Here is a 20,662-nt window from a genome sequence, read left to right on the forward strand (position 1 = left end):
CTCTCTCTCTCTCTCTCTCTCTCTCTCTCTCTCTCTCTCTCTCTCTCTCTCTCTCTCTCTCTCTCTCTCTCTCTCTCTCTCTCTCTCTCTCTCTCTCTCTTTTTCTTTCTTTCTTTTTTTTCTTTCTTTCTTTGGTCGCAATTGACCCACCCTGGTGTGCAAATTTGACAGATGTGTGGAAAAACGGTTAACATATGTGAAACACCAAAATAATTGTTGTGGTATTTAAACATGATATCACGGGCTTCCTATTGACAGAGTGGGCAGATGGAGCTGTGTGCATCTGCTTAGCACCTCGCACATGTTTGAATTACTTAAAAGGAAGGGAAAGGTTTAGTAGGTCATTGTTGTGGTACCACGTTGTCCTACGTTTGAGCCTAATATGTACCCAGTTATTATTTTTTTCTGTGTCAGATAAATTGGAAAGGGACTACCATTAGATGTCTTTGTATGGTAGTAGAATCTGCTTCAGGCTGCCTGCCAGTTGACCTTAGAGGTCGCAACCTAACCCTTTGACCTTGAGCACATGAATAATTTTGTCTGTGGGTTGTGTTTGCCCCCCCCCTCCCCCCTCGGGAAGCACTGTGTCTACAAAAGATAGATACGTGTATGTCTGTCCATCTGAAATGTAGACAAAACATGAAAGCGCTCCGCCAAATGTGTCAACTGTTATCATTTTCACAGCATCAGAGTTCAAGTTTCAATAATGCTGCAGGGTTTTTGGTGTGAAAATGATCTAACTTTTGGAGGGGAAATCTGAATTTACATTTGATTCCAATGAGCTCCTTAATGTTTTGGTATTACTCTACAGGGTCAGTGTGATGCACAAATTGGCATCCAGCTCCTTGCAGTATTACTAACACCCAGGGTGCTCGTTAGAAGCCATGTTGTCTTGAGCAACACAGAAAAGCCCTGTCACTACTCATCAGCTTAGATAAGCAGTAAATGCCCTCATTTAAATGTCGTCTGTAGTGCAGATTGATTAGGTTCTGGCCAATCTCACCTTTTTGAGAACAATCATTTTCTCACATCCTTTACATTTCATGTAGCTGGTGAAGCTGAGAGGTGAGGACATGCGGCAGATTATCCAGATATGCACCAGCTGATGTTGCAGCTTCTGCGCCTTTTTGTCAACTTTGCCTCCAAACATGGCAACATGTTGATTTCTAAGTTGTCAGGACTGCTGCAGTGTCTCAGTTCCCGTGAGGGGAGACATTGTTTCCTGTATAATGCCTTCCAGTTACCATAAAGGGGGTGAGTTCTCTGTCCAGATGGCGTTATCATATTTCAGTTACAGGTGACATACACCTCCATACACGGGGTATTGACGGAAAGAAATGCGATAGGTCATTTCTTGTGTTTCTGGTGATGGTAGTGTGTGTTGATGGTGAAGGAAACCAGTATATTTATAGCACAGCACCAAATGGCTCGTTAATGCACATCACCTTCATCGAGTGTTGCAATACTTCTATGAAATCAACAAGTTGAATCTTCTGCTGAACTGTAGCTCAGTTCCTGCCAGGGATGCCTATTTTGAGCATTTCCTTAACTTGAGTGTTTGGCCACATCAGTCATCAAACAGAGTATTGGTAACACAACTTACCTGCCCACGAGGATACGAGCTTCTCAAAGTTGATATTGCCTGATCACATTAATCTGGCCGTATCGTTGCATCACAGCGTGGAAAGGTTTGTGACGCACAGAAAACTTTGCTCCTGTTTGATTTATTAGAGGGTTGTATCAGAGACATGCCTGAACAAAAGAGCAAAAACTGTATGTGTGCTTGTGCACTTTCGTACAAGTGCTGAGGACATGTCAGGGTGTGTATATTTTGGTCTCTTCTGAGCCGTCGGGGGTGGGTGGGCGGTGTGTGTGTTCGTGTGTGTGTGTGTGTGTGTGTGTGTGTGTGTGTGTGTGTGTTTTTTTTTTCCCCCCTCAGCGGCGTTTGGACTGTCAGTCACAGCTGTCAAACACATCCCTGTCTGAACGGCAGGCTGGGTTCACACTCTCTCAATCAACCCCCCGTCGCATGTGCATGTGTCGACGTGCGTTTGTGTGTTAGCATGTGAAGGTGGGTGGTCGACGTTCTATTCATAGCAACTCCCATCCCTCTCTGCCACCAATACCTCATATGTCACACTACCTGCCAAAGAGCGATGATAGAACCCCGCAAGTTTCCCAGCATGCTCTGCCCAGAGGTTTTATTCTACTACTGTTTAGTCAGTGTGTCTGTGCACTGAAGATGTACCTACATTGTGTATTGAACTGGAAGAGACTTCGATTTACCAGTGAAAGCTACAACTACACGAGCTCCATTGAGCGTCAGTTGTTTTTTCTCCTGTGGCCGAACTTGCACTGAGTAATTTCAGCTTATCGACTTAATATTCTTGAACGGGGGGGTCTTCAGTGTTTGGATACAGTAGCTTGTGGAAAATAAGATGAGCCAAACTGAGAAAGCTACAGCCACAAGCAATGTGTCAAGATACAAATTTAACCACATTTGCACACCTTCTGTTGCTGTATATATTAGGGCTGGGGCGACTCGTCGATGTCATAGATTACAGAAATACTTCAATTTGCATAACGTGCAACGATGTCGGCGCATCGCAATGAAGTGCGACGCCCGGTCTAAGCAGGGTTCCCCAGGAGAACAAGGCGCTGCAGCTAAAACGGTATGAAAATTTCATATCATGATTATAGTGACCAAAATTCAGTGTCATTCGCATGTGCTGATACACATACTGAAACCATTTCAACAGGTTTTATATTGAAAAAGTAACTTTTCGTTTACATAAAATAACAGCCAATACCTTTATGTAAACATATGAAAACAAAAAAAGTATGCATTATCATTAAATATTTGATATTATATAGGTAATGCAATGGCCCCATGCACAATTACACGAAAACAAATAAGTCTTTACTTTAGAAGACAGTGATAGTAACTGCAATGAGCCCAACAACTGACATAAATACAGAGCAGTCTGCAGCGTTTATCCTGTTCTGACACTTTTTAAAACTAATTTGACGACTTCTGGATTTAAAATAAGAACAAGATATGTTGGTTGGGTGACTAAAGTGCATAACGTTATCATGTGCAGTGGATGAATAGAGTCTGCAGACACACAATGCACACAGCAGCAGAACAACGTGTAGCTAACACAGAGCTTCAGTTTACAAGCTGTTAGCATGTGTGACAGACAACCCAAAGCTAAAAGTTAACTCACCCTGCGTAAACCAGAATACAACCAGACTTCAGAGTGACTGAAAAATCTCCACAGTGCTGTCTTACACCGTGTTGTCATTGACCCAAACAGACCCACATCGCCTGCTACACATGCGCCCGCCTGCATTTCTGGTGGTGCTGAAAGGTTGTGACACTTCAGTCCAAAACAGGGTTGTCATGGTGCAGGTCATCAAAGACCAGTACAACGTAGAAAAAAAGCTATTGTTTTGGAGAAACTCTAAAGCTCCATGCACTTCTAAAATAAAATTTCTTGACAAGTAAAATCTTTATCTGTACATTAATTGTGGTTGACACATTGTTTAACCACTATTAATGTGTGTAACCACTGGCTTACATCTTCAGATAGAAAAAGGAGAGTGTTTTATTAATCCTGATAAACGGAAGATACAAAGCCTCATCCCCCCCCATTTCACTGCAAGAACTCCCTCCTGATTTCTAGATGACTGGATACCCCGCATCTTACTGTCAGCCACGCTCTGGTCCAGATTTGACAAATACATTTTTTCCCCCTAAGAGAGGCTCACTATGAGTGTTTGTGGTTGCGTGTGTGTTCTGTGAAAGAAGCCTGAGGGGAGGTTTGGTGTGGAGTTTCGCTCTGTGTTTTTGAGTCGTATCTGCTGTTGGTTAGAGGTGTTGGGTTTTAATAAGCTACCACAAAGATATGGTCTGTCACCCTCCGGCTGCTTTTGTGTTTCGCCTCTGAGAAATTAAAGTGTCAGTCTGATGTCAGTCTCTGCATATTTGTGGACATCTGTGTGTGTCTGTTTTCTCCAAAGTGGATAGAAAATTAGTTTTTTGAACTAAGTAAGCAAAATTAATATTATAAACAAATGACATTAGGAGGCTTGAACTGGCTGGACAATAATTACAACAAACAATTACAATAATTATCACGATAATTTTTTTTTCAATAACAATATTACAAATGTTCAGTAAATTTTCAATAAATGTTTGATTTTATTCACTTTAATCATACTAAGATGTTTATTTTGTTGAGCAAAAAGGACTGAAAAAAGCTTTATCATGATTGTTTTGAATGTTCTACCTCAAATATATGATCCACTGTTTGGCATCAAGTGTTTTGTTCTGACCATAAACAGTTTAAACCACACTTAACCATCAGGTTTCTTAAACTTTCACCCAGGAGCAAAAATCAGCCTTTAAACACGAAAGAAATAACGATTTGATACTTATCGTGATAATTATCGATACTGAAAGATATGAAACTTCAATCGTGATTTTTGGCCATTTCCTCCAGCCCTTTCTTGAACACACCTATTACATGTTGAAATCGTCTTGGGTCATATTTTGGACTGCTGTGGCAGACCAGATTTACACAAGTAAATCTTCTAAATAACAATATTTAGTTTAGCTTGGTCGTAACTTTTTAATGCCCAATAACATAACAAGCATTTTATTTTTCCTTCAGAGTATTGTTGCTGGCAGGATGGAGGAGCTTTTATCAATTCTCCCATTGCTCTCGGGCTACAGTTTTGTTCCAAACAGCATCCGTCACTGTGAAAGAGAAACTGACAATCTTGGTATGCAAAGTTGCATCAGAATGGAAACATCGGGCTGTAAACTTTTACACTATAAAGTATGGTTCCCCTCCACTGTCTCATATTTAATGCGTTCAGACAAACAAACTAGTGACGGGAACGAGCGCCTGTTACTTCCATAGTGTACTTGTCTGTTTTTGACACCCTTCCTGGCGTCTGAAACTTTCAGCCAATGGCAAATGCTCTCTGCGGATCTGTTAGGGCTCTGTTTCTGTCAATCACAAGCCTCCAGCCAGAGTCCATAAAAATTAAATGGGAAAAGAAATGCTGATTTCAGATGGTAGCAGTTTGAACTTGTCTTTACTGAGGCTGCCTAGTTACATTTAGTCAACCTTTGTTTTGAGACAACTGAAAATATCATAGTAATATAAAACATGTAATTGTTGTCTAAAAATAACTGTAGTAAACATTAAGTTGTAGTGGTAGTTATATCCAAGGAAGGACCGAAAGACGCTTTGTCTCTCATCTAGAACTGAAGAAGTCTCTCGAGTGAGAGAGGAAACATCTTTCATTGTCTTCAGCTAGTTCCAATTGCCGAGAGTTGTAGTTACGTGACGAGATTGTAAAATTTTATTTCTCTAATCTCAATCATGCGGCAACCTCTGGCTCTGAAAGTGAAACCGTGCAGACGGAACTTAAAGCTGCATTCTCTGTAACGGCCAGCAGGGGGCGAGTTTCATTAGAAATAATGGTAAAATGTTGCTACTTCTCAGCTAATTCATTATCTCAGTAAACACTTTTAAATGAGTTTATAGTCTCAGTCGCTAGTTTCAAGTCTTCTTCAACACAGCATGATGTTCATTTAGTATATTATGGTCCTATTTAGGGGAAAATAGACACTAATGCGGCGTATGCTTTTGGACGGGGCTACCATGGCAACCTGTTCATCAGGATAGAGGCGACTCGTGTCCGCTGTTCTGTGTACATTTTTCATAAATGGCTGTCAGCAGGAGAGCACGTCATGTTGGAGTCTGTTTGTATGTGTTGTTTTAACAAAACAATTTACTTTTCACCTTTTTTATAATTTTAACTGTGATTACATTTTTGTTTAGTTTTTTTATATCCAGGATGTATTTAATAAGCGATTAAACACTTTTGGAAGGAGGGACAGTAAAAATTGTCTTCGGGCCAGTAAGTTTCAAACTAACTGGCCCAGTAAAAAGGGTTAATTTAATCATCTGTTGTCTGTCATCCTGTGTGTTAGCACAGCTAACATTAGCTTTGCACTAGCCAAATGTTAAGAACAAGTTGGCACATTGTTGTAAACTCAGCTGCTGGCTGAGACACACCAGCCGCTCCTCCTTCGACCAGGTAACGTTACCTGCAGGCAGTGAATAACAGCAGAGAGGAGGAGGGAGAGAAGAGACTGAAACAGACTGATGTCTGAGTTTTTATTCTTTCTAAACTTCACTCAGTATTACGGTATATTGAGTTTATATGTAGTGACTTTGCTGTTGTAAACATTAATGTTGCTGCTCTAGAAACAGCATTTAGCTGTATTAAAAATATTAAATTCTAATCCTATAATTATTTTGAAAACAACCAGGCAGTTAATATGCACACCTCAATATTTGTTTTTTTTTATTGCAAGTCATAGGTCACCTCAATATATAACAATGTTATTGCACATTGAATATTTTCCTCATACCGTGCAGGCCTACCTCATGCCCGTTGGGTCTGGTCTTACCAAATAACCGTCACCAAATAGTAAAGTATCGATAAAGAGTTGGATCGTTAAGCAGTCTCAATAAGGGTATCAATAAAAATTAATGATCCCCATCCCTATTCCTGAGTGTCCTTTTTTTATTTTTTTTGCCGCTGCCCGAGCTTTCCTTATTTTGGCTCAGTTGGCAGTGTGCATTATGGGGATGATTTTTAAAAATGCAAACATTTGTCCTGCTTCGGCATTTCCCAGACTTTTGCATTACAACAGCTTAAGACCAAAGTGCTAGCCTAGCAGTTTTGTATTGATGGACACAGGCACAACACAACAGGCGCTATCATGTTTCTGTAAGCCGACAGTGACATCACTCTCACCTCCCAGTGAAAGCCCGGTCAGGACATCCTCTGCCACTGCTCCCGTCTACTGTAAATGGAGCGACTTTTTGTCTCATACCAGTCAAGGCCTTGGCACACCTCGCCCATTAGTAACCATGCCAGGGCAAGCTACCAGCGAGTTGGTTTGGAGGTTTAATGGGCCTATCAGGTTCCTAATAGGATATTGCTAAAGTAAAAAGGGCATGTTACAGGGTTCACAAACAGACCTGGAAGGAAAAGAAACGTATGGGAAATTAGTTTGCTGGTTTACAGTTCTTCGAAAGCAGAGGGACTCAGCAGGAGGCTGGGTTAATGCAGGAGGAGGTAGTTGTGTGTTTTGATACCATTACTCTCTGTAGAGTGCTTTAACGGCTAAAATGCTTTACCCTATTATGATGTTTGGAGGCAGTAATGTTAAATACTATGTATTTATATATGAATTTAAATTAATATGAACTAGTAATGGTGTTCAGGACTATAGGTTGGGGCTTTGCTGCTAGATGTTAATTTTGATGCTTCTGGATGGAAAGATGAGGAAGATAAAGGACGTGACAATCTGCGTGCAAGCTGTGCTTTAACAAAACTACCAACAAACTCGAGTCGTGTTGTTGGCCCTTAACCTGCTAAATAGACATAATTTACTTTTGAAATGATCGCTTCCCCATGTTCTTTTTTTGAAATTAGTTTAGTGGCAAAAATGTAGCCAGTCCACCGGTTTTTGAAATACATTTGAAAATGTGCAATTGTATATTGAAAAAAGGGCTTTTGAGTTTGTTGGTTTTTTTTGTATTATGCTTGTTTATTTCAGGTATTTCCTCGACACACTCAAGTAAAGTAACATGGATTGTGAGAGCAAGTTGGGCGTTAGACGGTTGAGGTGTTTGATAATGCAGTGGGAATTTAAAATTGACTAGTTGTCTCCTCTTCCCGTCCACGTCTCATTGTAGCGAGTCCTGTCCAGTTGCGTGACGTCTGACCGCAGTGTTCTCACTCACTCATTATATCCAGAGGAATTGGTGATGGTAAGCAGGAGGTGAGGAGAAGGAGGGAAGGGAGACTAGTGATAATGAATGGAGAGCAAATTAGACGATTGTCTTCTTTAAACTGTGACTGAACAATGAATCAAAATCACAATATGGCCTCCTGCAGTTTTCTAATCAGAGTAGGTGCAATATTTGTTAAAGTAGAACATCTCATTCTACAGACTTAAGAAAACATCTTTATTTGGGACAGATCCTGGCAAAACCACTTTATACACATTTAAATATGTTTTTTTAATGAAAATGAGAATTATATCGCAATTGCAATATCATCAAAATAATCGCAGTTAGATATTTTTCAGAACCGTTCAGCCCTACTTCTAACAGAGTTTCCCTTTCCTCCACTGACCTCTGGCCTCATTTACAAGTGTCTGTGTGTGCATCACACAGCTGCTTGCGGCTCTAAGAATAAATAAAGTGCTGGAAAACATTACAAAGTAAACCTTAAAATGGTTGACATTAAATAAAAAAAGAAATGTGAATCCTCGCAATCAAGAGTATCTTGTTTTTATGGCTCGTTTTGATCTTCAGGCTTTGATTCGTTTTGATATTGAATGATAGCTGTTGTGGCAGAAAATTGTGTCCTCTTACATTTAATCTTTTAATTATAATATAATTTCCAAGACAATAGCCTGAACTTTTGTGCAACTCATGACATGTGAAATAAGTCAGACCCTACATTTATATGAAGCCAAAGTCAAAATTCTGTAGTTTAACCATCATGCATGCCGTCTCAGAGTCGAGCCTACCAGAGACAACTGCAGATGCAACAGTAAGCGGGGCCTTTTCTTTTTGCCTTTTGCAACTCTACCTTTTTGCGGTTTCCTGTGTTTGGTCTTCTTCTCTTGTTGGTGTTTTTTTCTCGAGGGAGTGTGTCAAAGTCAGCTCGTGGAGGTGATACAAAGCGGCGGTTTTTCACAGAACTTGCAAACCTGACTCCTGAAAACTTCTGACCAACTTCGTCTCACGTCTTACACATCACTTGTTCTCAGTAAAACCCTTTCTGTCCACAGCATTTTCACACGACACCAGTTAGAAGATGGTGGAGATTAGGGATGTGTACTTTGATGCGTGCACACTGTAAATTTACATGAAAGCAGATAGCTCACAAAATTAGGGCTGCAGCTAACGATGATTTTAGTACTCGAAGCTTCTACAGATTATTACATTGATTCATCGATGCATCGTTTAAGAAGTACTTTTGCTTGGCAGCGGCGGTGTGCTATGGTGCGGTATCGATTTCGTTATACGTGGATGGACTGTGACATTACAGAGTTTTTTTTTTCTTTTAGCTTGAAATAATCCCATACTTTGGACACTTTCTTCTTTGTCCCTCACTATTTTCTCTCTCTTCCTCCACTTTGCAAACAGGGACATCATAATCACGTCGTGTTCACACAGCGTAAGCGCGATGTGCGACAGTAATAAATGTCCGTGTGAAACAGTGCGCTATGTAGTTAAATGGATTAAATGAAGCGTTGATGCAATAAGAATTTGCGCCGATGGATTTTAGTAATTGAATTAATCGATGAATCGTTTCAGCCCTACACAAAATACATCCAGTATGTAGCTTTATGGCTTTTGTCTGTTTATTTTTATGATGTTTAACTTGTTTTCTTTAATGGCGAGTAAATGTGTCCACTAATGTGTCTTCTGTGCCAGTCGCAGCTTCTGCCTCCTCCCAGATCACCTTCCTTTTTATTCTCTGAACATCCACCTCTAAATGTGTATCGCGTCCTCCCTCTTTCCACAACACGCCATACACCTTCTCTTTGCCTCGCCTTTAATCTCGCTCTACTCTTTCTCCGCAGTATCCTTTCCTCCGTCGCTCCCTGTTTGCAGCGGAGGGGGTGAAGTTTAGGAGGGAGGAGGAGGAGAGGCAGAAGAGAGCTGTCTGGAATCCATTAGCCGGTTGAGGCATCAGTGTATCGCTGTGGGAACCTTATTGATTGCCCTCCTTTATAATTATTCCACCTCCACTCCCTCCTTCTTGCTCCTGCACAAATCATACTTTCAGTTTGTCTCTTTTTTCCCCCTTCCCTTTCTCCCCTCTTTGCCTCTTTCCTGGCTTTTTTTATTGGGTGCTATTTTCATCCCTCTTATTTCTTCTTGCATGTTTCTTTTTTTTTCAACTTTGCACCGAGTCTGCCTGCGTGCAACAAAACCCCTAACCAACCGAATGACAACACAATCTGGGTGTTTTGTTGATGGCATGTAAGATGTATTGACATACTTATCAGCAGCATGCAAAAGCTACCACATCCTACACAAGGAGAAAATCTGACTCACTCTCAAGTCTGTGTGTCGCACTCGTAGACACATGTGCGCACACACCCCTCTGTACTGTACAGTCACCTCCACGTGCTGCCTCGTCTTGTACCTCCTCTTTATGCCAGCCATGTGCCCTTAGCTGCATGTTACCATAGTGCCTTAAAAGAGATGTTGAAGGGTCAACAACAACAAAAGGAAACTTATTATTATATTATATATAATATAATAATAATATATTATTATTATAGTTATTAGCTTTACTACAAAGCTATGTGCACTGAAGGAACACTATAGTGATGCTCAAAAATGTGTCGTCTGTGAGTGAGCGCGATCCCATTTCTGCATTGACACACACTCCGATAGTTTATTGCTGCAGCAGGAGGAACGCCGTGGGGAGGAGTTTCACCCCAGTAAGGCTCTGGTAATACAGGTTTAGGTGATGCAAACGCCACTCGCCAGCAGTTTTTGGAGTTTGCAGACAACAAAAAACCCCCCGCAGAGATCAAAGGTGAATCTGCGCTCGATCGCTGTTTGAACTGCTCAAAGACCTGATCTGAGACGTGGCCGATGCCTCGCAAGGCGCCCGAAAGATATCAAGCAGGCTAAATATCTGGGCGTGTTGGCGAGCTACAGCCAAGGAGAGCAGACACGGGCTCTGCAGTCATCTGCAGTAGCTCCATGAACCCCGTCTGATCATGCATCTATTTGTATGGAGGGGGCACAATAGAATCAGAATATACACAAGTTTTTAAGGATTTGTAACCTCGTCGTCCTCCCTGAACCACAATACAAGCAGGCAGCTATATGTTGCAATTGCAAAAATATGTTTTATTTATTTTTATTTGTTAGCCTCCAGCTCTCTCTGCAGAACAGTAAATCATTGCTGTCCGTGTATCCCAATCCAGTCTCACCCACATTCTTTCCTTTTTCTGGGCATTTCCTGTGTCACCTGTTTTCGTGACTAAACGTAGTTTGGAGCCTAGACAGACTCATCTAGGATTCCTCCTGGTGAAAGATCTTGTCGTGTGTGTGTGTGAGTGAGTGAGAGACCCCCTGTCGTGCAACAGTCATGTAGTGGGCCAAACCACACCTTCACCAACAGAAAGTAGTCAAGTGAGAACAGTGTAGCGATTTGACGACGTTGTCATGCAGTGTGACCAAAGCATAAAGGAAGCCAACTGGTCCTGATGAAGATGCCGTCTGACCAAACGGTGAAATAGCAGAGAAAGTACAAGTCTGTGATGAGTCATTTCCATTGTTTGATGTCCACTGAAGTTATTTTCCCTGATGTTTGATTTAACTAATGTATTTCCAAAGGCAAACAAAATGGCCCATCTCAGAGCTCTGGCTCCCCTATTTGTGCTCACTGTATGGATCATGCTTCCTGCAGGCTGCCACATAGCTATCGTGTCAATAACTGACACACTGCGAAAGCTTCCCAGGTGGGATTCACACTTTTGAATCTAGCCTCTGCACGTGCCAAGACATGCGCTGTAATTTGACTGTGTGAGACTAATAAGGCTGCAATTATTTGGTAGATAGGGCGCACTCAATCAATGGCCTTGAATGGCAGCTCTTGAGAAACCTGTGCGCTGTTAACAACCCCTGGTGAAATACAACCCCGTAGAAAGGAAGAGGCAAGGAGTTGCTATTGATTTTTCTACTCTGCTCGTTTTACTTTTCACTCCTCTTCTCTCCAGTCTTTCGCTCCTGTCAGTGGCTCAGGCAATGCACTTGGTATAATTTAGTTTTTTAAGTAAGTAGTGCAACAAAGGGGTTTAAAATTCAGTTATGTTGAGTGCGAGAAACAATAGAAAAACCAGTTTAAATCTTTTGAAAAAATTCTTTCGGCATGTTGTGTTTATCTGTTATCACTCAGGAAAATGTTCAAAGAGCGCTGGACAAGCCGTATTGTCATACACGTCATTGCTTTACCAACCCAAAAAAAAGTTGACCAGAAAATGGTCATCCTCAGCTGAGATATGCTGCAAGTTTACGGCCCTTTTTCTGCACATGTGGTGATCACCGTGGTTTCCTAGTTAAATGCGATCTCTGACTAAGAGTTTTCAGGTATGACTCAATCACGGTTAACTGATATAGCTGGATTTTACTTGTGTGCGCAGGTGCAGGTGTAAGATGCTGTCATAATGGTGGATTCATTGATGGTAATATCACAAAGATGTAAAGTATAAAAAGGGACGAGGCATCCAGAGTTGAGGGGAGATGACGACATTCCAGCCCTGCACGCTGTGGCATTTCAAACATGCCGACTGTCAAATAAATTGATCTAAATACTTTGGCGGAAAGTTGTGTCATAGGGTAAGCTGGCCGCTGTGCACACGCAGCAGGCCTATTTGGAAAACCGCTGACTCATTAGTTTCCAGAACCTCTTCTTGGGAAGGAAAAAGAGAACTTGCGTGTCTATCTATGAATGTTTTACCAAAGGTTTTATTAATTTGACAACTATTTGCCTTTCATGTAATTGTGGGCTGTCAGTAATGTTGAAAGGGGTTCATTTGTCCCACGTTTAGACCAGATAGAATCAGGATAAGAAGCTTTCATCATGTTGGTGTCCTAGCACGGCGTCCTCTGCTTAACAAAATAATCATTTTCAAACATTTTGCAGCCCCGACTAAAGATTTTCCTTGTTGACTAGCTGTTAGTTCAAGCCGTTTGTCTGTGGCTAAATAATTCTATTTAATAATTAATTAATTTTAACTTTAACTTTAATTATTTCAATATCTATTTTTGCGGCATCAGAAAATGGTGGAGGTCACACGCCTCTGGAGCCTCTTGTGACATCCCTTATGTCGCAGTTGGAATTTAGCCCGGATCTCTCACACCAAAGACGTGTCTTATCCACAGCGCCATCCCCGACCACAGACATTGTATAGAAATAAAAAAAAACTGTAATGATGACACTTTTAAAATACAAAATGTTACAAGGGGCACAAAGCGAGCCGCCTGTTAACGACAAGCGGTAGTGATCCTGAATGTGTCAGAAGAACCTGCAAGGAGACGCATTTCAACACAGTTGAACACCACACAAGTCTCGTTGTGTCAACAATCAGAATCAGAACGTGCTTTATTGCCAAGGAGTGTTTCACACACAAGGAATTTGCTTTGGTCATAATTCTACATCTATGTTTGTCTATGTGCAGCACCATAGACAAACATAGATGTAGAAATATATAAATATGAAATAAACAAATGCAAGTTATATAAAAATAATAAAAGAATGTTATATTACAACTATTACTACTAAACAGTGGATCACTTCACAAATTTGAGGTAGAATATTCAAAACAATTATGATAAAACCTTTGTCAACAAATATGCACAAGTAAAATGAAAAGCTTTTGTAGGTCCTTTTCCTCAACAAAATAAACATCTTAATAAAAAACAAGTCCCAATTTATGTAATAAAATCAAACATTTATTGAAGATTTATTGAAGACTTGTTATTGAAAAAATTTTTAATGTGATAATTATTGTTGTTGTTTTATTGTCCAGCCCTATCTTGTTAAGGTGAGATTTTTACCTCCCTCTGTGCATTTAAAAAGCATTATGATCTGATGAAGTTATTACCTAGTTAGTGCCTCATGTCTTTGAGAATACAGAAGGATTTACCAGCAGCAGCGTCAGGAAAGTATCAAGTCGGATGCATTTTTACAATTCACATCAGGACACATGAAGCCTGAAAGTTGTTGCTGTTATCAGGTTATTACATTAGTAGTGCTCTACACTTAATGGGGTTAGCACCATGTTGCCAGACAATGAGATCTGAATCATCACCACATCTAAGGCCTATTAGACGTTTAAAGCTGTAGGTTGTAAAAACCTAGATAACAAATTGTGAGCACTTTGTTAAGTCTATTTATGGGTTTCATGTGGCTTAGGAATGGTGGGTTATTCTACACTTGAGTTTCCAAAATATAATAGTACCTATAATGATTAGTGAAATCTGAAGATTTTCTGATGATACTCAACCGGTTGTGACACGCTCTCGACGAGAATGAGTTTCAGTGTTCAGTGTGTGTACACCTGCTTTAACCTGCCTACTGCCATGAAAACACAAAAATACCCCGAAACGTCTTGTCACTTGCCTTTGTTTGAGTATAGCTACACAGTGACCACAGTGGTGTGTGTGTGTGTGTGTGTGCACCATTGTGTAATGCAGTGTTTACTCTGTGTGTGTTTGTGGTTGATAGCCGGCCCACTCATGTTTTCCTCTCACTTTGTGTCTTTGCAGGAAGTTCGGGGAGTGCCCTCAGCCACAGCGCCTGACAAGGTGAGCGTGCATACACAAGACAACACAAGGCCTTGTTTTGTTGTCATCGTGGTATTTGTATGTCTACCTCTGTGTTGACACTACACATTCTTGTGAATACAGTAATTCAAGAACTGAGTAAAATCCCATTAGATAAGTTAAAAGAATTACAAACATCTAAAAGACACTCTTATTGACATGATACGTGCAGGCCTAATTGCCGATTGCTGTCATTTGACAGGGATCATGTCTTAAAAAGTTATAATCAGATTAGCACAGGACTTGTTGTAAAGATGGTTAATTAGAAAAGGGTGTAAAACCTTTCATGCGTAGTGCACTCGGCTTGCGTGGTGCAAGTTTTTGATTACTCTGCCCCTCTTATGTTTGTTCCAAGTCATTTGGAGCAACATTTGGGCAAACATAACATTGATGGATGTTGTGGCTTGCTTCTGGAGGTTTGTGTGTGTTGCTGAGTAAATGGGTGTGTATGCTTGTTTGCTTGTTGGTGTTTCTCTTTGTTGCTGCAGACGGGCAAGAGTTTTGCCTTTCGTGTGTGTGTGTGTGTGTGTGTGTGTGTGTGCGCTGGTGCTCGTTCTTTTTGCGCGTGGCGCTCAGCGGGGAAAATGAGGGCTTGCACTTTGCCGGGAACAGCCGAGCATGGTTTTGGAAAAAGGGGGGGCCCCAGCACCTTTTGATGTGTCCCCCTGTTCATTCATGTGCTGCCAGTCAGCTGGCTTGCACCGGCCCCTCCATTTGTCTGATGGTTTCGATGGCCAGAAATGTGACACAGAACACTCTTTACCCAGCAGTTAGTGTGTGTGTGTGTGTGTGTGTGTGTGTGTGTGTGTGTGTGTTTGTACCCCAGTGTATCATGGTGTTGTGTTCTTTGTGTTTGTCTCTTTGTATCTGGCTCAGTGTATTCACGGCTGCATGTTCACTCACACCCACTTGTCCCCCTTCTTGCAGCAACAGCAGCCCTGTGATTTTTATGTCAGGCAGCAGCACAGGCAGCTAAAATAGTGCACTCGTCCTGCAGGGGCTTTTTAAGGGCAGCTAAAGCTCCGGGTCCTGCAGGGCCGCCCTGTCAGGAAGGCTACTCGACTGGAAATACAATACACGACGCACATACACTGGAAATGAGCGCACACACACACACATATTTGATTCAGACCGATGCACAAATCTACACACAGACACAAACAGCGTGAACATACAGGCTGGATAAGCCGCCCCTTCAAGGATTTATTCTCCCAGACAACAGAGGAAGGGCCAGCTCTGCAGAATCCAACGCCTCAGATGGAAATGCTCAGTAGAAAGCGCCTTTTAGTTATCTGCTTTGTCAAAAACACTTAAACTCAGAACTAAAATAATTTGGCCCAGACTGTTGTTTGGTCTGGAGTTGCACACTGGCATTTAAAATGTTTTGCTCTCAAGTCATTTTCTTCCAAATACATTTTTTCAACATTACCCTGAGTGAAAAGATGCGTGCAGTTGATTGACAAGTGAATTTCCTGTTTCACTGTCACAAAATCAGCTTAATCTGCCGTTTTGCTTTCACTCTATACAAATTCTAAACATTTGTTTCTTCTTCACCTCCTTCATTTCCTCTTGATGCTGTAGGCAGATTTGTGCTGCTCTTTGTTTTCACACTGTTTAGACAGTAAAATAAGATCTTGTTGTTTTAGACTTTAAACTTCCTATCAGCGTTTTAGAGGCTCACAAGCGGCCGTCTGCAGATTCCCAGGATATTGAACAGGCACTTGTCTGTAGGTCACCTGTCATACGTTCACAGATGGAGAGTAGATTTAAAAGGAGGGCGAGCTGATGGGTAACGTCTCAGGTGGAGCATGACACCGCGGATGTGTGTGATCTGCCTGTTTTGATTCACAAGGGCACACGCTAATTGCAGTCTGATCATTTTAATTGAGCTATTTTACAGTGTGTTAGTTATTAGGATGTGTGTGTGTGTGTGTGTGTGTGTGTGTGTGTGTGTTCACAGGGGGTCTTGTGACAGCCTCGCTCTGCTGTAGACGCTGTGGCAGATGTACAGGACAGATGCCTGTCTGCTCGGCTGCATCTGTAGCCTGGCTGGACCTAGCCCCTCCCCTTGCGTGTGCACACACACACACACACGCACACACACACTCACCCACCATGACCGCCCGTGGTGCCTGCTGTTGAATATGTGTCTCTTTTTGCGAATCTGTCTGGCACGTTTTTGCCTCACTTGTTACGTGCTTCTATTTCAGTTTTCTCTGGTATGTTTATCTCTCGCTCCATCTTTCTGTCCTGTACTACTAAACCCTGTCACCTCTTCTTCCTCTCTCTGACATTTGCTGATTGCCCTCGAGCACATTTTCTCGCCAACAAAAGAATTAAACCTGTCACTTAGACGAAGTTCCCCTGTCATTTGCTTCTTGTCCACCACTTTGCGCTGTGTGTTTGCTCCTGTGCTGGTTCAGCTCCTCTTCACTTTACTCACCTGCATGTTGCGTGTTTAACCCGAACAACTGTGCACATGTTTAGTTAGCTCACTGTAACGGGCAGGTAAACGGCCAGAATCTGCATCAATAATCTGCTGGGGTTGCAGAGGCTGCTAAACCGCCTGCCTTGACAGATAAAGTGTTTAATTTTTCTTGCTTGGATGTGGCATTGTGATCACTTGTCTCTGGCTGGGTTGCGTACTACTTTTTATATTATGTGTGTGTGTCAGTTTGAAATGCCCATTAGCCTCACCTCCTGTTGCTGATGAAATCTGATGAAATAAAGACTGAATGATTTTGACTCAGTTTGCTCTTTTTTTTCTTCTTTTTTAAATGTCCCTCTAGATATATTTTTATTTGAGTGTTTTTAATTGACCCTGTCCTTTTGTATTTATTTGCTGGTGCATAATCCTTGTTTATATGGATATGTTTTGAATTTTTTGTGTCTGCACGCTACTCTTGCATAGGAAGTTCAGTCGTGCACTGGTCACTGTCTCTCTCACTTCTGCTTCCTTTCTGTTCTCAGGAAGAGACCTAATCTTTATATTTTGTATGCGTTTCAGTATTTGTCAGAGGTGAGTGATTATTCGCACGTCCCTTTTGTCCCCTTCAGCGTCACTGATCCCTGCATCTTTTTAGTGTACATATTTCCCCCTTCCTTTCCAGGAGGTCACTACAGTGTGTTGCATCACAGTCTTTACCTCCATATTGTAATGAAATCAATTCTAGACAGCTTCTTGGGCAACACTGCCCTCATCATTCTCCAACTGTCTCATCAACTCATATAATCATGTGGCCTAAAATGATTGGTAAAGATTTTTGACTTTGTATCTACTGACTTTTTACTAGCCCCTTAGCACTCAAACATCAATATTAATGGTGCTGGTGTGACAGTGTGGTACGGCAAGTAAAGAGGACTATGCGTATTAGTGAATGGGCTGTTCTGTTTAGATGATGAATAGGCTACGTCTTATATCTAGATGTTTTTCAATACACCGTTTAGATGTGAGCCTTACTCATTTTGACGGCGTTGCACTCATCTGCATTTTATATATTGGGTGTGTCATGGTCATTAATTCCTGTTGAAGTGATTGTTTTTCCCCCTCTTTTGCATATGCTTTTAATCTCTGAATTCCCCCAGCTGCCAGCTTTTCCTCCACTTTGTGGCAATCGTCATGTACAGTGTATTTTGTGTGTACTTTGTCCAATATTTGATTGTGGTTGTACTATTCATACACAGAGTGCAATAGTCAAACCCATGGTGACTTTTATGGCTGCAGCGTTGCATCAGATGGAAATATTTTCAACGTCCTGTTCATTATTTCATACACATTTCCCCAAAATTCAGCCTGACATATTTGGTATCTTTGTAAACCTTGGGTTCCCCACTAGAATTTATTATAACATTCTGTGGGTTTGAACAATGCTTGGCTACGCAACACGAGTTTGTAAAACTGGACCCATCACTGGGTTTATGTTACTCATTTGATCACAGGGTATTGTGTTTCATTTGATTGTTGCCACATGTGGGGCATCTTTGTTATCTGTTCAGAGGTTATTTAGGGGATTGCGTAGCAGAGGACAATAGGTTAAGAACAAGTCAGTGAAAGCTTGATCTTACGGTGAAGCATTTCTGTCCTACCAGGGAATGGTCTCTCCCCAGCTTACCCGCAGTGGTCTGGAACGGTTTGGTGAGCAGTGAAAACGTGTTAACCACAAGCCAGGGCTGTCGCACGAAGCATTCCCAACACTAGTGTGAGATTCTGGTGTCATAAAATAACTATGCTGCATTGTGTTGGGTTATTTACTCACTCTCTTGGCTCAAATATAAGATGACATTTGATTATAGAGCCAGGGGTATGTGGCTGATTTTGCTTTTGGGGGGGGGGGGTCGGCGTTGGTTAACCGTGTAATAATTGGAGTTGGCAAGGTGGCGTTCAAATAGGAAGTTTAGCAAAACAGATGTTTTCATAATGAAAACCAGCAAAGCAATTAAGTTAGCAGCACATGTAGGATTTAGTAATGCTATTGATATCAATTAAAACTGTAATTCATTCATGTATTTTGCTTCTTTTGTTCAACCAACTATTATTATACTATTTTAGCTAGGTATTTATTATTGTCTTATCATGCACTACAATGGGAGCTGATGAGAAACAACTTTTCATTTCTTTCCACGTATGCAAATACCCAGGGAAATGACACAGCTATTCAGTGCACACAAGTCAAAGGAAAGCTTTAAATCCTCTTAATTGCTAGTCTGGAACCACAGTTGCTATCTAATAACAGCAAAAAATTTAAAAAGCAAAATAGATGCTGATTCAAATTTGAATATAAATGCATTCAAACAGTGTATAAAATAAGTTGTGTGTTGTTCTGTCTGTGATGTCACCTTCCCTGCGAGGTCACAGGTGTCAGCCGAGGTGTCTGGTGACATGTGCCCTGCGGGCCTCACATCAGCAGGTTTGCACTGCGTGCTCTCCATATAATCAATCAGACCTGTGAGCTCCGGAGCCTCGCTGAGGTTTTTGTGTGTCTGTGTATGACACCGGTGAGCGTATCGCTCATAGAATCCCCAGAGGAAGGTGATGTCATGTAATGTAAACACGAAAAAATTGTTACTTCAGCAAATAAAGGAGAAATGTTTGAATCAAACTGCAGCTTTTCTGTGAGTTTGGCTCGAGTTGCGCACCTTTTTTTCCTGGCTTGGTTTAGGAAAGAAAACTAATTTTCTCCATGTGGTGTGTAAATGGTATCAGATTGCATCGGATCAGTGAAATGGCTTCAAATGTTTGGAATTCTAGGACTGTACCTCCATCATTTACAGTTACAGTAGGAGGAAATACCGAATATAAACAACAGAGTGTGATTTTGTATCGCTGTGAGAAGTGATAGTGATCGTCTCATCATAGTGAAGTGAGAAATAAAACATTTCCCAGTCCATTATGGATAAACCAAAATCGTTCTCGGCCTACACACACACACACACACACACACACACACACACACACACACACACACACACACTGTGAGGGGCCCCTTGCTTTTCATAACAAAGGCCCTGTCTAACCCGAACGTGTGGCCCAGTATTGCATGAGTGGAAAGCCGTGTGTGTCTGAGTGGGAAGCCCTCCGAGCACCCTAGCGTGTCGGGTGTCACTGACATCTGTGCGTGTGCTCTGATTGGGTCAGGGTGTGTTAATGTCCAGTGCGTGCGACGCGTCTTAATTGTGCATCTAAGCCCGATCTCTGACCTCCCTTGCAGGCCCGGCAATAAGCCCTACTTGTCTCCCAAACATTAAAATAATTTTAGGCCTGTTTGCATAGAGGAAGTGTGGGAGGGTTTGGTGGAGTTGACAGAAGTAATTGGAGTGCGGGCTTTGCAACATTTGGACACGAGATGAGGAATCTTTGCTGGTGAGCTCAGCTTTGTTGTTTTTAGATTTTTCAGCTCTGGTGTCCCCCCCCCCCACCACCACCACCAACCCCTGCTCCTCCTTCTCTTCTCCCCCATGTTCCTTTTCCCTTGCTCCTCAGTGTCCCTTTGAGCCGGATATTAAAGGTTCAGCCCACCTCAAACGGACCCAGCTAGTGGAGAAACATAGCTTTTTGGCTAGCAGGTTGTGCAGGCTTTCCAGAGGTCACTGCGAGTGTACACTCTCGTTACGTGCTTCGCACGTTGTTTTTTTTTTATCCGTCTACACTAAAGCATTGCCTTTAAAAACCTGTTCCTCTGTACACAGCGACCCCCCCCCCC

At 41.7% G+C, this 20,662-nt stretch overlaps 1 protein-coding gene across 1 annotated transcript in view; it reads left to right on the forward strand.

Moving 5' to 3' along the window:
* Nucleotides 1-20,662, forward strand: part of rbpjb (recombination signal binding protein for immunoglobulin kappa J region b) — a 118,237-nt gene that overhangs the window by 83,369 nt on the left and 14,206 nt on the right. The window contains exon 2 of the mRNA XM_046064418.1: nt 14,406-14,444. Coding sequence (XP_045920374.1) covers nt 14,406-14,444 — 39 coding nt within the window. The remainder of the gene's footprint in view (nt 1-14,405; nt 14,445-20,662) is intronic.

Source organism: Micropterus dolomieu, linkage group LG12, assembly GCF_021292245.1.
Source record: "Micropterus dolomieu isolate WLL.071019.BEF.003 ecotype Adirondacks linkage group LG12, ASM2129224v1, whole genome shotgun sequence".
NCBI classification, from domain to species: Eukaryota; Metazoa; Chordata; class Actinopteri; order Centrarchiformes; family Centrarchidae; genus Micropterus; species Micropterus dolomieu.